The 19,031-nt window shown below is 43.3% G+C and overlaps 1 protein-coding gene across 9 annotated transcripts in view; it reads right to left on the reverse strand.

The window, feature by feature from the left end:
* Positions 1–19,031, reverse strand: part of UBE4B (ubiquitination factor E4B) — a 148,777-nt gene that overhangs the window by 61,037 nt on the left and 68,709 nt on the right. For 5 of the 9 annotated variants that reach the window (XM_024356273.3, XM_016953845.4, XM_024356274.2 and 2 more), the window contains 6 exons: positions 17,460–17,604; positions 14,858–15,086; positions 14,019–14,405; positions 13,228–13,380; positions 2,968–3,109; positions 963–1,063 (listed from right to left, as the gene is read on the reverse strand). In XM_024356273.3, coding sequence (XP_024212041.2) covers positions 963–1,063; positions 2,968–3,109; positions 13,228–13,380; positions 14,019–14,405; positions 14,858–15,086; positions 17,460–17,604 — 1,157 coding nt within the window. The remainder of the gene's footprint in view (positions 1–962; positions 1,064–2,967; positions 3,110–13,227; positions 13,381–14,018; positions 14,406–14,857; positions 15,087–17,459; positions 17,605–19,031) is intronic. The other 4 variants (XM_024356276.2, XM_063786433.1, XM_063786443.1 and 1 more) reach the window with 2 other exon arrangements.

Below are 19,031 nucleotides of genomic sequence, written 5' to 3' on the forward strand. Positions count from 1 at the left end.
TACAGGCATGAGCCTGGCCTGTAAACTTTTAATTTTTTATTATTTTATTAATTTTTATTTTTTGAGACAGAGTCCTGCTCTGTCACTCAGGCTGGAGTGCAGTGGCACGATCTCGGCTGCAACCTCCACCTCCTGGGTTCAAACGATTCTCTGGCCTCAGCCTCCCAGGTAGCTGGGATTACAGGCACATGCCACAATGCCCAGCTAAGTCTTTTGTATTTTTAGTAGAGACGGAATTTTGCCATGTTGGCCAGGCTAGTCTCAAACTCCTGACCTCAGGTGATCCGCCAGCCTCAGCCTCCCAAAGTGCTGGGATTACAGGTGTGAGCCACCATGCTCGGCCTAAACTTTTAAATGTAAGCTTTTCCCTTTAGATATTTTTTATATAAAAGAAATGAAATACACATCCTTTTTAAAAACTTGCTACCTTTAGAAGACTGAGAGGCAAAGAAAAAAAATTTTTAAAAACAAAATAAAAACAAAAATTTGCAACCTTTATAGGATTCTCAGAAGCAAATAATGTAGCACTTTGGTTGATTCCTAAACTATCCATTCCATTACTATTGTTTATTACTCAGTAACAGAAATTGACCGTGTTATACATGTGTGATGATCTACACATTTTATCAAATACCTCCACCAACTTCAGGCAGTTGCTGTATAGTCAGTTACTAATTTTCTGCCATGCTTGTCCACATAGTTCAACAATGGTCTATTTCAAAAAGCAGGCAGAATTCTTAAAACATAACTAATTTCTTTTTAAAATATGCTTTGTACTACTTTAGAAGATGAGGAAGAAAGGAGTGTTTATTTTCATAGTATTTTAGCGAAGGAAAGGGACCTTCATTTTACAGGTGAGGAAGGGAGTTACTAAGGTGGTGCAAGAATGGCCAGAGAGCCTGATGTCCACTGATGGCTAGGGCTCTCTGCCTGCTAATCAAGCACGTCACGGGTCTTCATACCTGGGCTGTGTTAGGGAGCCTTGTAGTACTAAAGCAGTATGGGATATGCACTGTGAGCGGATGTTGCTCAGAAGCTGGCTGACTGCTGGCTGGCTGCACATCTGAAAAGGAAAGGTGGAAGTGAGGACGACAAGAAACAAACAATACAATTCCATGCTGTTAAAAATAAGAGTTAAAAGGGATGGACCATCAGTAAACAGCGTGCTTTCCTCTTCCTTTATTCTTAGTGAACGAGCTACAGTAACTGTGCCTTCCAAGTGTACTGCCTCTGCAGAAACTGATGTCAGAGAAGAAAGAAGCGTAAGTTTGAGGTGACCAAACTTATACTTAAGAACCTTGGAGGCCAGGCGCGGTGGCTCACACCTGTAATTCCAGCACTCTGGGAGGCCAAGGCAAGCAAATCACTTGAGGTCAGAAGTTTAAGACTAGCCTGGGCCGGGCGCGGTGGCTCACGCCTGTAATCTCAGCACTTTGGGAGGCCAAGAAGGGCGGATCACAAGGTCCGGAGATCGACGCCATCCTGGCCAACATGGTGAAACCCCGTCTCTACTAAAAGACAAAAAATTAGCCAGACGTGGTGGTGCACGCCTGTAGTCCCAGCTACTCAGGAGGCTGAGGCAGGGGAATCACTTGAACCCAGGAGGCAGAGATTGCAGTGAGCCGAGATTGCGCCACTGCACTCCAGCCTGGTGACAGAGTGAGACTCCATCTCAAAAAAAAAAAAAAACAAAGACCAGCCTGGCCAACATGGTGAAACCCCATCTCCACTAAAAAAAATAAAAATAAAAATTAGCTGGGTGTGCCGGGTGCAGTGGTTCACACTTGTAATCCCAGCACTTTGGGAGGCCAAGGTGAGCGGATCACATGAGGTCGGGAGTTAGAGACCAGCCTGACTAATATGGAGAAACCCCATCTCTACTAAAAATACAAAATTAGCCGGGCATGGTGGCTCATGCCTGTAATCTCAGCTACTCGGGAGGCTGAGGCAGGAGAATCACTTGAACCCAGGAGGCAGAGGTTGCGGTGAGCCGAGATTGTGCCATTGTACTCCAGCCTGGGCAACAAGAGTGAAACTCCGTCTCAAAAGAAAAAAAAAAAAATTAGCTGGGTGTGGTGGCAGGTGCCTGTAATCCCAGCTACTCAGGAGGCTGAGGCAGGAGAATTGCTTGAACCTAGGAGGTGGAGGTTGCAGTGAGCTGAGATAGCGCCACTGCACTCCAGCCTGGGTGAGAGAACGAGACTCCATCTCAAAAAACAAAAAAACAAAAAAACCTTGGAGACATGCCCACTCATTTCGCTTCCACTAAGGCTAAGTACAACAAAGCCCAAAGAAGGCCCTTTACAAATATGAAACTAACCAGTGGGCAACGAGGTTCGTTTCTAACGTAAAACTAAAATCAGAAAATGAAATAGGAATAAAATGAGAAAACAATGAAGCCAGTCAAGAGAAGTGATGGGAAAAGGGTAGCTTACTGAGTTTAAGCCCAGCCTTGCAACTTATTATTTACGTGATTCTGGACAAGTACTTAATCTCTCTGAGAGTCCTTTGCTTAGTCATATGTTGAAAAAAGAATGCCTATGTTATACCGGGTTCCACTGCACTAACAGAACAACTGAGGATACAAGCTAATGTCGACCTGGCACAGTCCTTGGCAATCTACAGAGGCTCTATAATGTTGGTTATTATAACAAAGCAGTAGAATTATCAGGGCCATATGAGTCACTGGCGGTACCGAGCTACAGTGTGGTCAAGAGAGGACTCTGAAGCCAGGCCATCTAGGTTCAAACCTTGGCTCTGTCTCTACTAGAATGTGAGCTCCACGAGGGCAGGGATCTCTGTTTTGTTCATCGACACATCCTAAGTTCCTAGTACTGTGCCTGGCACATGGCAAATGCTCAATAATTGCTTTACTGATTGAATAAATGAATGAATGCTCCAGGGGTGGGGATAATCAAACAAATAACTAGGCTTTTTTTTTTTTTAAGTTAATCCATTTCATATTACCTTTGGTGCTTTTTTTTCCTCTATTCCAACTCGGTCGAAACACTCGATGAGGTAGTTCAGCATATCTGTCTCTTTGCAGGTTTCAATGGTGAAATGGTCACTGTAGGAATCCCAATTACTTGCTCCACCAGAGGCTCCCAAACTTCAGAGAAGACAAGAAGAAATTCTGATTCTTATCTCTTGATTATTTTTGGCAGAGTTTGCATTTCTGCAGCAGAAAGCCTGTTAGGATCCCTGTACACATAACAAAGCACAAACACCCATGCGGCCAAGATCCACCCTGACTGCTTGTTTCACCTGCTCCAAAGCCAACAATAGTAACTTTTGGTAACATTTCAGGGACCTAAGAAGGGCTGCTTCTTACTGCAGGTGGCAACTTAGAAAACCAGAAGCACTAAGAACTGGTACCAAGTGTTAGGCATTGGAAGGGACATCACAGGTACTTTAACCAAAAAGAATGGCATCACTCAGAGAGCTGTAGGTTAAAGCCAGACTATGCTACTGCTGTAATCAAACTCTTTGGGGGAGAAGTTATAAGGGACTGACAAAATAGCCCTCATCTTTGTGACTTCTACCATGGATCTCAAAAGCCCTCATCTAACATTTGGCAATAGAACCAAAGGTTAAGAAACTCTCCAGTTAGGAGGAGACATGAACATATTTGCTATCAACATAAAAACTCCAAAACTATTAGTGAAAAAGGTAAAGTAGTATAGTAAAAGACAAAACAAAAATATTGTACTAGGAGTAACCAGACGTGGATTCTAGTCTCAACCCCACTGCTTACTTGTTACCTGAACCTAGAACCTCCATCTCTTTTGCAGTGGGGTTTTAATGAAATAATGTGGAGGTGCTTTGTAAAATATCAGCAGTCTATACTGTGAAGCACTGTTATGTTAGTAGTAACTATCCTCTGAGATAAAAACCAAACATAAGCACAAGGGTTAAATTTGAGGACATTAAACAAAGTTAAAATCAACCATTGACAGGCCACATAACAAATCTGGTGTGTAACTCACAAACGGATTTGATATACATAAAAGACACATACGGATTAATTACGACAGGAAAAAGTAAGGAGTACTGAAATGAAGAAAATGAGAAAACATAAACTTGCCAAAAAACCTACATACAGAAGATGATAAAGGATGGTAATATGGCCGGCTATGGGAGCTCATGCCTGTAATCCCAGCACTTTCGTAGACCAAGGCAGGTGGATCACTTGAGGCCAGGAGTTCAAGACCAGCCTGACCAACAGGGCGAAACCCTGTTTCTACTAAAAATACAAAAATTTGTTGGGCGTGGTGGCACACGTCTGTAATCCCAGCCACTCAGGAGGCTGAGGCACAAGAATCACTTGACCGTGGGAGGAGGTTGTTGCAGTGATCCGAGATCATGCCACTGCACTCCTGCCTGGGCGACAAAGAGAGACGCTGTCCTAAAATAAAAGAAAAAAAGTATGGGAACATCAGGAATGTGAGAGACACATCCCTACTTCAACCCAGGACACACAATTAATGTCTAGAAACTAACAGGACCAAGAGGAATTGACATGTTTTACAGACAGATAGATATGCATAACTAATTTTGGAACACATTTGTAACACATGCGCCACATAACAACATTTCACTCTATGATGGACCAAATATACCCTAGTGGTCCCACAAGGTTATAATGCCATATTTTTACTGTATCTTTTCTATGTTTAGACATGTTTAGATACACAAATACTCACCATAATTGGCATAAGCATCTAATTGCCTAGAGTGTTCAGTACACTAACATGCAGTACAGGTTTGTAGCCTAAGAGAAACAGGCTATATATCACATAGCCTAGGTGTGTAGTAGGCTGTATGATCTAGGTTGTGTAAGTATACTCTATGATGTTCACACAATGACCAATCTGCCTAACGATCCATTTCTCAGAATGTATCCCTCTCGTTAAAGGACACATGTCTGTATGGACATCATTGTCCTTAGACTTTTGGAAAACTACACATAATTGACCTTGGAATACAGGTATGATATTGGCCAAGCACGGTGGCTCATGCCTGTAATCCCAGCACTTTGGGAGGCTAAGGTAGGTGGATCACTTGAGGTATAGGAGTTGGAGACCAGCCTGACCAACATGGTGAAACCCTATCTCAACTAAAAATACAAAAAAATTAGCCAGGCATGGTGGCGTGTGCCTGTAATCCCAGCTACTTGGGAGGCTGAGGCAGGAGAATCTCTTAAATCCCAGGAGGCAGAGGCTGCTGTGAGCTGAGATCACACCACTGCACTCCAGCCTGGGCAAGAGAGCGACTATGATATTGGCTGGGCACGGTGGCTCATGCCTGTAATCCCAGCACTTTTGGGAGGCCAAGGCGGGCAGATCACTTGAGGTCAGGAGTTCGAGACCAGCCTGGCCTGCTATTAAAAAAAAAAAAAAAAAAAAAAAAAAAAAAAAAAGTATGGTATTAAAGTATTTCAGTAAGAAGGAGAAACCAATGCTACTTTGAAATTCAAGGCGTTCAGCCCAGAGTCTAGTAAATTTGAACTCCAACAACCTATAACATAGGCCTGACAGGTGAAAGCAAAGGGAGACAATGAGGCTGAGAAGCAGTCAAAGAAACAAGGCAGCCAACTCCCTGCCGACTGAGTAGGTAAAACTAAGCCACCTACAAAGCCCTCACCAGAGTCATGACAAGGCTGGGCAGGTCCGTGTGGGATCCCTTAACAAACAAAGGCAATTAATTATTGTGTCTTTTTTTTTGAGATGGAGTCTCGCTCTGTCATCCAGGTTGGAGAGCAGTGGTGTGATCTCTGCTCAGTGCAAACTCCGCCTTCTGGGTTCAAGCAATTCTTGTGCCTCAGCCTCCCAAGTAGCTGGGACTACAGGCGCTCACCACCATGTACAGCTAATTTTTGTATTTTTAGTAGAGACAGTGTTTTACCATGTTGGCCGGGATAGTCTCAAACTCCTGACCTCAAATGATCCATCTGCCTCAGCCTCACAAAGTGCTGGGATTACAGGTGTGAGCCACAGCACCTGGCCAATTATTGTGTCTTTATAGCAACTAATTTTTTGGTATACTTTATTAATTAATGGCAGGATCTGGTATCTGCTGACTGGCTTGATAACTGAAAAGTGAGTACTGTAATAAAGCACAGGAAAAACACACACTAGAACAAACAGAAAAAGCCATCAACCAATGAGAGAAGTGCAGGGAACCCCCAGAAAGGAAAAAATAAATATCTATCTTTGCTTGTAGCAATTTTAGTTAGTTTCAAGACCTGCGATCCCTCCTCTGCTGCTAACATTCATAACTCAGTGACTATATTCACTGCACTTTGCAAGGATGAACTTTGCTAAAACAGGCTTGTACCCACACACAATTGAGGGTAATTTTCCTATGAACAGCTCTTGCAGATGACAATGAAAATAGATCTTCTTCATGTTTAAAATGAAAATATGAAACTCTATTTCTTGATAATAAGCCCCATTTTTCTCACATCTTTACATTTCTGGGAAGAAACGCATCTTTTTTTTTTTTTTTTTTTTTTTTTTTTTTGAGACGGAGTCTCGCTCTGTCACCCAGGCTGGAGTGCAGTGGCACAATCTCGGCTCACTGCAACCTCTGCATCCCAGGTTCAAGCGATTCTCCTGCCTCAGCCTCCTGAGCAGCTGGGACTACAGGCGCACGCCACCATGCCTGGCTAATTTTTGTATTTTTAGTAGAGACGGGGTTTCACCATGTTGGCCAGGATGATCTCAATCTCCTGACCTCATGATCCACCCATTTCGGCCTCCCAAAGGGCTAGGATTACAGGCGTGAGCCACTGCGTCCGGCCGAAAAGCATCGTATGTTTGATGTCAATAGGTCCTTGCCAGCTGCCAGGCCTCAGTCTGATGCAGCACCCCCAGCCAGCATGTGAGCGTGCCTGTGAACTCAGCAGGCTTAGATGGCGCTGGCTCATGCAACTGCCACTGAAATTACTCCCATTCCTAGCAATACATCCGACTTCATTTTAACTTAAATTTGAAACCCTCACTGCCACTTGAAATATTTTCACAAACCGTGCACTCACACATGAAAAGTGACAATGTATGTAGAAGACTATGTAGACGATTGCTTTTCTTGTGCCAGGCAATGCAAGGAAAGGCACTCAGGATATATGAGAGAATGTTCAAAGCTAAAAGAGCTCAGTGTGTTTTGGTGATTGATATGGTTGGGATGTTTGTCCAAATCTCACGTTGAAATGCAGTCCCCAGTGTTGGAGCACGGGCCTAGTGGGAGGTGACTGGATCACGGGGGCAGATCCCTCACCAATGCCTTAGCACCATCCCCTTGGTGATGAGTGAGTTCTCACTCAGTGAGTTCACGTGAGATCTGGTTGTTTAAAAGAGTCTGGGACATCCTCCTCCTCTCTGTTGCTCCTGCTCTCGCCATGTGACCTGCCTGCTCCCCTTTCACCTCCTGCCATGACTGGAAGCTTTCTGAGGCCCTCACAAGAAGCAGATGCTGGTGTCATGCTTCTTGAACAGCCTGAGGTACCATGAGCCAATTAAACCTCTTTTCGTTATAAATTACCCTTTCTGTATGGCAATGCAAATGGACTAACACAGTGATCACCAGCCAGGCACCAAACAAGCTGACTTGCAAGGCGGCAGATGGGGGGAGTTAAACAAAGCTTTAACCAAACAGGAAATGTAGCATCAACCTCAGTATTTGTCAATATGTTTCAAAATTATAATATTAATCCTAAAGGTGCCAGAGTAAATCATGATCACAAGTAAGAAAAGTGGCCAGTTTCACTAATACAAGCGTAAGTGTCAATGGTCAAAAACTGATTTACAAGAATTTTTAGATTCAAACTGAAAGAGGTAGATTCAAATTTTGAGTGTGATACTGAAGGAGAAAGCGGAATATAGTACATGCATAAATTTATGCTATGGAGAAATATTTCTACACTTTGGGAGGCTGAGGGGGGCAGATCACTTGAGGTCAGGCGTGCAAGACCAGCCTGGCCAATGTGATAAAACCCTGTCTCTACTAAAAATACAAAAATTAGCCAGGCATGGTGGCGGGTGCCTGTAATCCCAGCTACCTGGGAGGCTGAGGCAGGTGAATCACTTGAACCTGGGAGATGGAGGTTACAGTGAGCTGAGATCGCGCCACTGCACTCCAGCCTGGGAGACAGAGCGAGACTCCGTCTAAAACAAGACAAAACAAAACAAAAAAGAAATATTTCTACATATTTAAAGTAGTATTTAATATTTTCCCTCAGCTGTACAAAATTCATGATGCTTTTACAACTGTGACATCCTAAAATCTTGGAAATATGTCATATTGAAGTCCTAAGAGCATCTAGAAAATTATACCTCCCTCTGGGAGAATATGCAAACCACTTTCTGATAACTACATTAGCAGTCCAATGTAACTAAGTAATTACTTCACATAATAGAAACAGAGCTGCATCCTTCTGAAAACACAATGTAAATGTGCCTAGGGATTACACGTGCATCAGATCTGTGCAGACTGAATCCCATTTTAAATGCACTAATAAAACTTGCTCTTAAAGCGACTCTGTTTCAGTTTCTTCTATAATTACTCTCCCATTTACTGACTTCTCAAATGCAGCCTTTGGAATTTGCATTTTCTTTCTTTCTTTTTTTTTTTGAGACAGAGTCTTGCTGTGTTGCCCAGGCTGGAGTGCAGTGGTGTGATCTTGGCTCACTGCAACCTCTGCCTCCCGGATTCAAGTGATTCTCCTGCCTCAGCCTCTCTAGTAGCTGGGATTATAGGCACATGCCATCATGCCTAGCTAATTTTTGTATTTTTAGTAAAGAAGAGGTTTCGCCATGTTGGCCAGGCTTGTCTTGAACTCCTGACCTCAAGTGATCCGCCCACCTCGGCCTTTCAAAGTGCTGGGATTACAGGTGTGAGCCACCGCACCTGGCCTTGCATTTTCTAATAGCAAGGCAAAGTCAGAGTTGTGCAGGTTTAGGCACTATAAATTCATTAAACCAATGTTGCTAATGGATGTTCTGTGTTCTAGGCACTGCTGTAGGTCCTGGAATAGTGCACGGAACCAGGCGGATGAAGAACGACGGTGTGCGTGCGTGGGTGCGTGTGTGTTCTATATAATGTTTGAGACAATGAGGTCAGTGGCCACCCTCTGATAGACCCGAGGAGAGTGAGGGAGCCGGCCATACAGCTGTCTAGTGGGGAGAGTGGTCCGAAGGGGAGAAACAAGTACAAAGGCCTAAGGCAGGAGGGAGTATTACCTGCAAAGAACAGGAGTCCAGTATATGAGTTAGGGAAAGTAGACAAGTAGAGGGAGATTAAGTTAGAATGGGGCACGTATGTGCATGTGTGCTTGGTGTGGGGGGGTGTGTGTAACGCGTGGTGTGTGTGTGTGTGTAGTATGTGGAGTGTACGTGAGATGCAGGGCCTTGTAGACCATGGTCAGAGGCTTTGGATTTTACTCTGTGTGAGAAGGGAAATCACTGGGGGATCTTAGGGATAGATATGGTGGAAAGACTGTGTATGTGTATGTGTGTGTGTGTGTGTGTGTGTGTGTGTGTGTCAGAGACAGAGAAAGACAGAGAGAGACAGAGAGAAGAGAGGGACAGGGTTTCACTCTATCACCCAGGCTGGAGTGCAGTGGCATGATCACGACTCACTGCAGCCTCTAACTCGTGGGCTCAGACAAGCCTCCCACCTCGGCCTCCAAAGTGATAGGATTACCTGTGCTTGCCACTGTGCCCAGCCAGAATGATTTCTTTTCCACTGTTTCTATGTTTCAACCCCAAGCAGTGACAATCAGCAAAAACAGGAGAGTCAATGTCAACGTTTTTCACTATTCACTAATTTTCCCTTTCTCTACTCATATAAGGCTTGTGACATTCAAGATTTGACCTCCTTCACTGAAATATTTACAGTTAAAAAACAAACACAAAACCACCAAATTTCTTTCTAGTCATCAACTTCCTAGGAAACAATTAGAAACATTTTCCTCCGGATAACTTCTGCGGTACCTTTATCATGGGGTAATTTTTTTTTTCAGATCAACTTCCAGCTTTTATTTATTGATTTATTGATTTTTATTAACTTTTATTTTAGGTTTGGGGGTACATATGAAGGTCTGTTACAGGAGGTTTGCTGTACAGATTATTTCATCACCCATGCATTAAGCCCACCACCCAACAGTTATCTTTTCACACACGGTAATTCTCACTTCACTCACTTATACCACTCCCGCAAAAAGCAGTTCTTTATATCTCAAACAGTTCTTTTCTCAGAAGTCTGCAAAACATTACAGAAGGAATGTTTTACCTTTTTAAAATTAATCCTTATCATCACCCCTATAAATACTTAACATATAAATGTATGTCCCAACTACTTCCAAAAAGATTTGTAAGACATCGAATCCACTGGGCCAGCAGATGGAGAGAGCGATCCAACCCCTAATGATTCTTTCTTCTATGACATTAGTCTTACCAGGCAAGAAGTGAGTGTTAAAATTGCTTACTTCAGAGTAAAAAAATTCTGGGAAGATCAATGAGAAAGGGGGAAGGATAAAATACTATTTCTTTGCTGACTGCTCAAAGTAACAAGGTTTTGGCTGGACGCAGTGGCTCACGCCTGTAATCCCAGCAATTTGGGAGGACGAGGTGGGCGGACCACCTGAGGTCAGAAGTTTGAGACTTTGGGAGGCCGAGGTGGGCAGATCACCTGAGGTGTGGAGTTTGAGACCACTCTGGCCAACATGGTGAAATCCTGTCTCTGCTAAAAATACAAAAATTAGCCAGGTGTGGTGGCATGCACCTGTAATCCCAGCTACTTGGGAGGCTGAGGCACGAGAATTGCTTAAACCCAGGAGGTGGAGGTTGCAGTGAGCCGAGATCGCTCCACTGCACTCCAGCTTGGGTGACAAAGCGAGACTCCGTCTCAAAAAAAAAAAAAGTAACAAGGTTTTTTGCTAGCTCATCTTGGCTCTGACCCTACTTAGAAGAACCCTAAGTTCTTCTACTTGTTTACGTAGTTATGTCATGTATTTTTACCCATGCTTTGGCATTCTTTTTTATATCAACTAAGAACCTATAAGCTGCCAAAATCTGGATGATCACAGTTCACTGTAACGGCCAACAAGGGACATATCAACTGACTGGGATGGCATTTTGTAATTAAGGAGTGAAATGCTGGCACTTCCCTGCCAAAGGAACCGAGTAGATGCACAGACTCTCAGCAGCAAAAACAGTAGTAAGGAACAAGAACAAACAAGACCTATTTGGGCAGAAATGGAAAAGTGGGTGGCAGCACGGTGCGGTGGTGAACATGAGTCTGGATTCAGGATGCTCAAGTCTGAATGCATTTCTATGATTTTGACCCTCTTGTCTGTCCCCCCGGCCCCGCCCGTTCCCCCCGCCACTTCCTCACAGCAGGCTACAGCGAGGAGTAAAGGGGCTGATACATGGACAGAGCTGACACCACATCTGGCGCACAATGCTCCATGAGTATTTGCAGCTATTTTTATACACTTGGTACATTTTATTCCTCCTAGTAGGGAGAGAATTTAGATCTGAGGCAAGGCTGGGGTGTTAGAAGTCCAGAAAGAGAGGTATTAGTAAGAGCAGCACACAATCTGATATGGTTGTTAGAGAAAGTTACAACTAAATAGGCCAGGGAGAGAGAATTTCTCCCACAGAAAATTTACAGTAAAACAGGTAACACAGCACTTTTACCATGTGGAAACTGATTCCTAGGAAGGATGCCTGCTTTATTACTATAATCATGCAATAGGATTTTATCTACGTGAAAAAGACACTTTCACCTTTGGGAAATTTACTTGAGAAATGGTGATAAAATGTTCAACGTAATACAAATATCAACCTTCCTGAATCAATATTCAACCTTGCATCAACATTCCTCTGTCTCTTTACGTATTCTCTAATGATTCTTCTGAACACCATCGAATTGAATGAAGTGTACCTAACTCCTACTGCAGTCTTTATTTATAGCCTGGAGTTATTTTTGAACAGTGCTGGGCACAAACACCAACTCAGTCCACAGGAAACTTCAATTTATAAGAGCAAAATTGTAAGACAATGAGTCAGAGGATTAGAAAGAAGGTGCTATTATATTCTCTTGCTCAAAGTCACCTACACAACCCAAGTAGTGCTTTTCACTCGGTTTCCAGGGGTAAACATTCAGCAACATCCGGAACTATGTTTCAGCCTCTGCGGTCATTTCAAAGGCTCTTTAAACAAATGGGGTCTGGCTTCACTGAGGTCCAGGAGGTGCTAAGAGAAATTTAAGGCTAGACATGAAAGCAAAGTCACAGTTATGCAGATGGTATGACCTCATATGTTCTTCGATGGATTGCCCAGACTGAGCTCAATGGGGGTGAACAGGGGGGCGGTGGAGGCTGGGAGGGGGTTGGAAGGGAGCACACACACACACACACACACACACACACACACACACACACACACAACCTCCCCCAAATCCCAGCCCCTCTCCCGTTACTAAATAGCAGCAATTCATGCAACTGTACTTAAGAAAACATGCCTCAGAGAGTACAAGTTGTCACATCTGGTAGTTCACAATAACATTCTCGCAATAGATAAATGAAGGGTCCCTCATTTTAGATCTAAAGGCGGATAAACTTGATGACTGATCTTTAATCTGTTTTCATGCTTTTGAAAAATGATTATACATAAAGTTTTCCTCCAAACTTGCCAGGCGACAACTCTGAAAATTCTGGGGCCAAACACAGTGACTCACTCCTGTAATCCCAATATTTTGGGAGGCCGAGACGGGCAGATCACTTGAGGTCAGGAGTTCGAGACCAGCCTGGCCAACCTGGCAAAACCCTGTCTCTACTAAAAATACAAAAATTAGCCGGGCATGGTGGCGGGTGCCTGTAATCCCAGCTACTTGGGAGTCTGAGGCAGGAGAATCACTTGAACCCAGGAGGAGGAAGTTGCCGTGAGCCGAGATTGCGCCATTGCACTCCGGCCTGGGCAACAAGAGCAGAACTCTGCCTCAAAAAAAAAAAAAAAAAAAAAAAAAGAAAGAAAGAAAAAAAGAAAATTCTCCTATGTGCTACTTTATCCCATGAGAAGGTCTGAACACATCAATATACTCTGGAGCCCACCTCATTTGACCCTATCCTGCCTGGATTCAAAGCACACCCCTTGTTAGAGCTTATAGAAGTTAGTTCCTAAGCATCTACGCACATGCAGGGGTAAGACTCCATTCCTCTGATACCTGGACCCAAACTGGACACAAGAAAAATCATCACCACCACCACCACCTTCATCATCACCATCACCATCATCATCATCTTCTTCTTCATCTTCTTCATCACTACTGTCCCCAGAAAGTGCGAGGAAGAGGAAGGAGAAAGGATTGTCGTACATACTACCACAACAAAAGCAAAAAAGGCCATCAGAGAACAAAGAAAAAACAAGAGGGGGAGAAGCTTTTGCAACTGCTGTCCTTTTAAATAAACCATACACTAAAACTTTTGGCCACTGACATGCAGAAACATAATTCACCTAAATTACAGAAACACATACAGGTACATTTGAGAGAAGGGGCCACTGGATTAGTGGAATTCTGATACTGCTTCCTTCTAAGAGACTGAACTTACATATAACTAAAACTCAACACGTCAGGACATGAACCGACCCACCCCACTCACCAGAAGTAAAAAACACCAGGCCCAGATTTGCTCCCACACCTGCTTGGTCTGATAGCATTTCAACTACCACTGGCAACAGGACAAAAGGCCAAAAAGGGTTCCTGTGTGCCCCAACTCTCAAAGGGAAGAAAGGGATTCACAACAGAATAGAGCAACCCAAACTTTCCAGCATGATTAGAGCCTGGCAGAAGCATGGACTCAGAGTACGTGCCTACCAAACTAGTTAGCCACACAGGTTAATAACCCAAAACAACAATTTAACAGAGTCAGTGTCACACAGCACTTCTTCCAAACCGTGTTAATCTCCTTTCCCTGCACCGCAAACATACACGCAACTCTCCTGTGGGATAAATACCTAGGAGAGATCCTCAGGGAGGAGGGGCGTCTGCTCGTGGCACTGGGTGAGGCGGGTGGTAGGGGTGGACCCGTGCTGCTGGGCCTCTGTCTGGAACTGCTGGCGGGCACTGCTTGGGGGCTACTGGCGAGGGCAGGGGGACTTGGGGAGCTCGACAGAATGGAGACGCCTGAGGACGCCCATGGGTGAGTGGCAGTGTAGGGGCGATACCGCTGGGATGAAGGCTGGCTTCCCGCAGCAGTTCCAGAGGCTGCACTGTGAGGACTGAGGGGAGTGGAAGGCACAGCCAACTGGCTGGCTGCACGGGAAGGTGAGGCAAGAGACGGGCCCATCACGGGAACAGAGCTCCAGAAACTGGGAGTGGGAGCCGGACTACTTTCATAGAGGCTAAATTAGTTGAGAAAGGGAGGAAAGAAGAGAAAAATCAAAGAAAAACTTGAGATAACTAACTAAAACAGAAAATATCAAGCTTTTAAAGGAGAATCATTTCAGTTCAAGTATATCTAGCAGATAAACATCTAAATAATTATAATCTAATTGCCCTATTGATCTAGAGGCTCTACTTACAAGACGATAAAGTCCCCATTCGAAGAATGATGTAGTATACACAGCCAACTGCTTCTAAAATTTGATCTAGCAATATCTTAACCATAGAGAGCCAAAAAATAATAATCTAGAAAAGAGAATTCCACTTCCAATGACTAAATCCACCTCCCCAAATATGATATATACCATACCCTGTATGACACTGATTAACACTGTCAACAAACATTCCCTTCTCCTATGTAGTTCACAGTTATTTTACTACCAGTAAGATGTGCAAAGAGAACCACACTGACCTAGACAAAGAGCTGGCACCAAAGGAACCCAAGCTGCAGAACATGGGGCTTGTTCCTGGATTGGAGCCAGTGTTTAGCAAGAGATTTCTGTCTGGTGACCGTGCTGCTGCAGCAATTGGCTGTGATGTGGCTGTCAGACTGGCAAATGGGTTTTCATCTCTGGTCTGAGTGGACATCATTAGCACTTCCATTAAAATCTGGCCAATCAAGTCCTTAAAATCGGAGAATACTGTTGGAAAGGCAGAATAAAGAACAGGTTACACACAGTTCGAACACAGGTTACACAGCCCTTGAATAAGCCAGCTGACCCCGAATGGTTCGATGCAGTATCCTGGATTAGATTCTGGAATGGTAAAAGGATATTAGTGGAAAACCTAAATAAAGCCTTGTGTTTAGTTAGTAGTAATTTCTTAGTTTTGACAAATGTACCATGGTTATATAAGATATTAACGTCAGGGGAAACTGGGTAAAGTATATATAGGAACTCCCTGCACTAACTGAAACTATTCCAAAATTAAAAGTTTATTAAAAAGAAAGTTGGGGTACAGTCATTGAGAGTTACCGCTGATGTATATTAATTGTAAAAAGAAGCTACTCCCAACTATAGAGGTTACTTTATTATACTACAAATGCAACTGGGTTAATATTTCTTAGTCTAGATATGTTTTATAGATAGTAATAAAACTATTAAGTCCAAGGTTCAAAAGATTTTATGAAGGGTCCAACATCTAGTCACCATGTGGCTTTCAGGAGCAAATGCTACATTCTACCTTCCTTCTTATTCTTTGCAGCTCCCAGTTGATTTACTGTTGGTCTTTAGATACATTTTAAATACCACTAAACAAAAGTTTAACTCATGGACATTTTATCTGATTTGGTTATTTAAAATTGCCACTTACATGTGTAAGACAGAGTTGCCACTTAACATGTGTAAGACACTTGTTTTAACTCATGGAAATTTTATCTGATTTGGTTATTTAAAATTGCCACTTACATGTGTAAGACAGATTTGCCACTTACATGTGTAAGACAGAGAATCTTAAGATTTATAATAAGAATAACAAGTAGCAGAGTTTCAAATACATGGTTTGCTCCATTAGCAGAGTTAATAAGTAAAATCAGAAATAGTCTTATCTATCCTCCAGAAATACAAAGGACTTTTTTTTCCCTCCTCAGAAGATAGGCAGCATAGAAAAGAGAAAGGCGATCTCCTTGATATTCACGCATCCATTTAAAATCTATCTATTGAGGGACTATTTTGTGCAAGATATCCTTCTAGGGATATATCAATGAGTAAAACAGACAAAAATCCCTACCATGAGGGAAGTTACATTCCAGTGATAGGCCAAAAAAACCACTCCAGCACACCTCCCATACCTCTTCTGCGTTCCAAATGACTACTGTAAAGAAAAAGGATAGTGCCCTATGATGCTGATATCTTGTTAAGAGTTTTATTATTTTGTTACAAGCTTGGCCTCTTAAAGTGGAATATCAGAAACACAGCAAAATGTCATTATGTTCTATCTTGCTAAGCAATTTAACCAAATAGACCAATTCCACCGTCTATACATGGCTTCATAGGCACTTAAAGCAGGTATAGCTCATACAGAACACTTCTCTCAGGATCCCTGGAGACCACCCACTATATCTATACTTCGTAAGAGGAGGTAAGGCCAGGCTCGGTGGCTCAAGCCTGTAATCCCAGCACTTTGGGAGGCCGAGGCAGGCGGATCACGAGGTCAAGAGATCGAGACCATCCTGGCCAACACGGTGAAATCCTGTCTCTACTAAAACTACAAAAATGAGGCCAGGCACGGTGGCTCATGCCTGTAATCCCAGCACTTTGGGAGGCCAAGGCGGGCGGATCACGAGATCAGGAGATCGAGACCGTCCTGGCCAACATGGTGAAACCCTGTCTCTACTAAAAATACAAAAATTAGCTGGGTGTGGTGGCGCATGCCTGTAATCCCAACTCGGGAGGCTGAGGCTGGAGAATTGCTTGAACCCAGGAGGTGGGAGTTGCAGTGAGCCAAGACTGCGCCACTGCACTCCAGCCTGGTGCCAGAGCAAGACTCTGTCTCAAAAAAAAAAAAAAAAAAAAACCTACAAAAATTAGCTGGGCGTGGTGGTGCGCGCCTGTAGTCCCAGCTACTCCAGTGGCCGAGGCAGAAGAATCACTTGAACTCGGGAGGCAGAAGTTGCAGTCAGCTGAGATCATGCCACTGCACTCCAGCCTGGTGACAGAGTGAGATTCCATCTCAAAATAAATAAATAAATAAATAAAGAGGAGGTAACGCTCTAAGCACCTTCTTACTACAAAGAGAAAAACTTCAACCCTGAGAAAATGGAGACCATTAACCTATTTACATAGTATTATAGAAATCATGGAAATGAAAAGTAAGTTCATTTCCACTGATCGATAAGATCAGTGGAAAGGGAAGAAAGTGGCTAAACAACTGTGTCCTCATCAAGAAGTATCCCTGTCATCAAAAATACAACCCAAGAGCAAGATGGAGTGAATGTGGATAACAGAGGGCAAAGATCTCACATCTTATTTTCTTGTCGAGTACTCTGCAGTAAGACTGCTGAGCTAGATTCCTACCTTCTTTTGGGTTCTGCTTAAACTGTGCAGAAAGAGAAGAAAGAAAGATGACATCTCTGTCCCGGTCCTTCCAAGAGACACGGAAGATCTTACAGACCAGCTGTAAGGCCTGCTCTTCAGACACTTCAGGGCCCGAGGAAGGCTCCTGGTGAAGAAGAAGATTTGCAGGTTAATTTCAAATAAGAGGTATGAGTTAGGTATTTCAATAGGAATACGTTATTCTGATTTAATTCATTATTAGTGATGATATTTTAAAAATGCATGAAACCATTCACCCACTGATTAGGGGAAAAGTAAGCCTATTCCTATAACATCAAAGTTACAACATCTAAGTCTCATGAGCTTACAATACAATCTATGGGGAGCATAAAAGAGCAAAGATGGCCAGGCGTGGTGGCTCACACCTGTAATCCCAGGACTCTGGAAGGCCGAGGCCAGTGGATCACCTGAGGTCAGGAGCTCAAGACCAGCCTGGCCAACATGGTGAAACCCTGTCTCTACTAAAAATACAAAAATTAGCCAGGCGCGGTTGCGGGCCTGGCTACTCGGAGCTACTTGGGAGGCTGAGGCAGGAGAATCGCTTGAACCCAGGAGGCGGAGGTTGTGGTGAACCAAGATCGCGCCATTGCACTCCAGCCTGGGCAACAGAGTGAGGCCCTGTCTCAAAAAAAAAAAAAAAAAAAAAAAAAAAAAAAAAAAGAGCAAAGGTATTATCAAAAGTCACCAAGGAAAAATATGTGACAGAGGATGTACATATCCTATCTATTTACTTTTCTGAATTCCATAGGACCAGGTTAACACTCCAGGTGCATGACCAATTTTCCTCCAGGAATTTTTCAAAAATGTAACATTTCTCATTACATACCACCACAGATAAAATAGCATATAAAAAAGAATTTTGTAAACATTAAACAACTATACAAAATAAAGCACTGCACCACTAGGAGGCTACAGTGCAACTTCTTATTTTTTCCTTTGTTTGTCTTTATTTTTGTTTACAGTGCAACTTCCAATAATCATTAACATGTGTTGCTAAAGGATTCCTAATAATTTACTAAACAGAAAGTGATGTAATTATCTATATTAATACACACACACACACACACACACACACACACACACACCCTAAATGCAGAGCACTAAGCTCAGGTGATATTCAAATATAAAGGCTTCATGTTTTCCAAAACCTTCCACTTGCTACTAGATTCTACATATTCTTGCTTCAATTCCCAGTCATTTTCCTCAGAATACTGCTAAAGATATGATGATCTACTTGCTTAAAAGCAAAAGACCAGGCCAGGCGCAGTGGCTCACGCCTGTAATCCCACACTTTGGGAAGCCAAGGCAGGTGGATCATGAGGTCAATAGATCAAGACCATCCTGGCTAACACGGTGAAAACCCATCTCTACTAAAAATACAAAAAATTAGCTGGGCGTGGTGGCGGGCGCCTGTAGTCCCAGCTACTTGGGAAGCTGAGGCAGGAGAATGGTGTGAACCTGGTAGGCGGAGCTTGCAGTGAGCCGAGATCGCACCACTGCACTCCAGCCTGGGCGACAGAGCGAGACTCTGTC

Source organism: Pan troglodytes, chromosome 1 (assembly GCF_028858775.2).
Source record: "Pan troglodytes isolate AG18354 chromosome 1, NHGRI_mPanTro3-v2.0_pri, whole genome shotgun sequence".
Lineage (NCBI taxonomy): Eukaryota > Metazoa > Chordata > Mammalia > Primates > Hominidae > Pan > Pan troglodytes.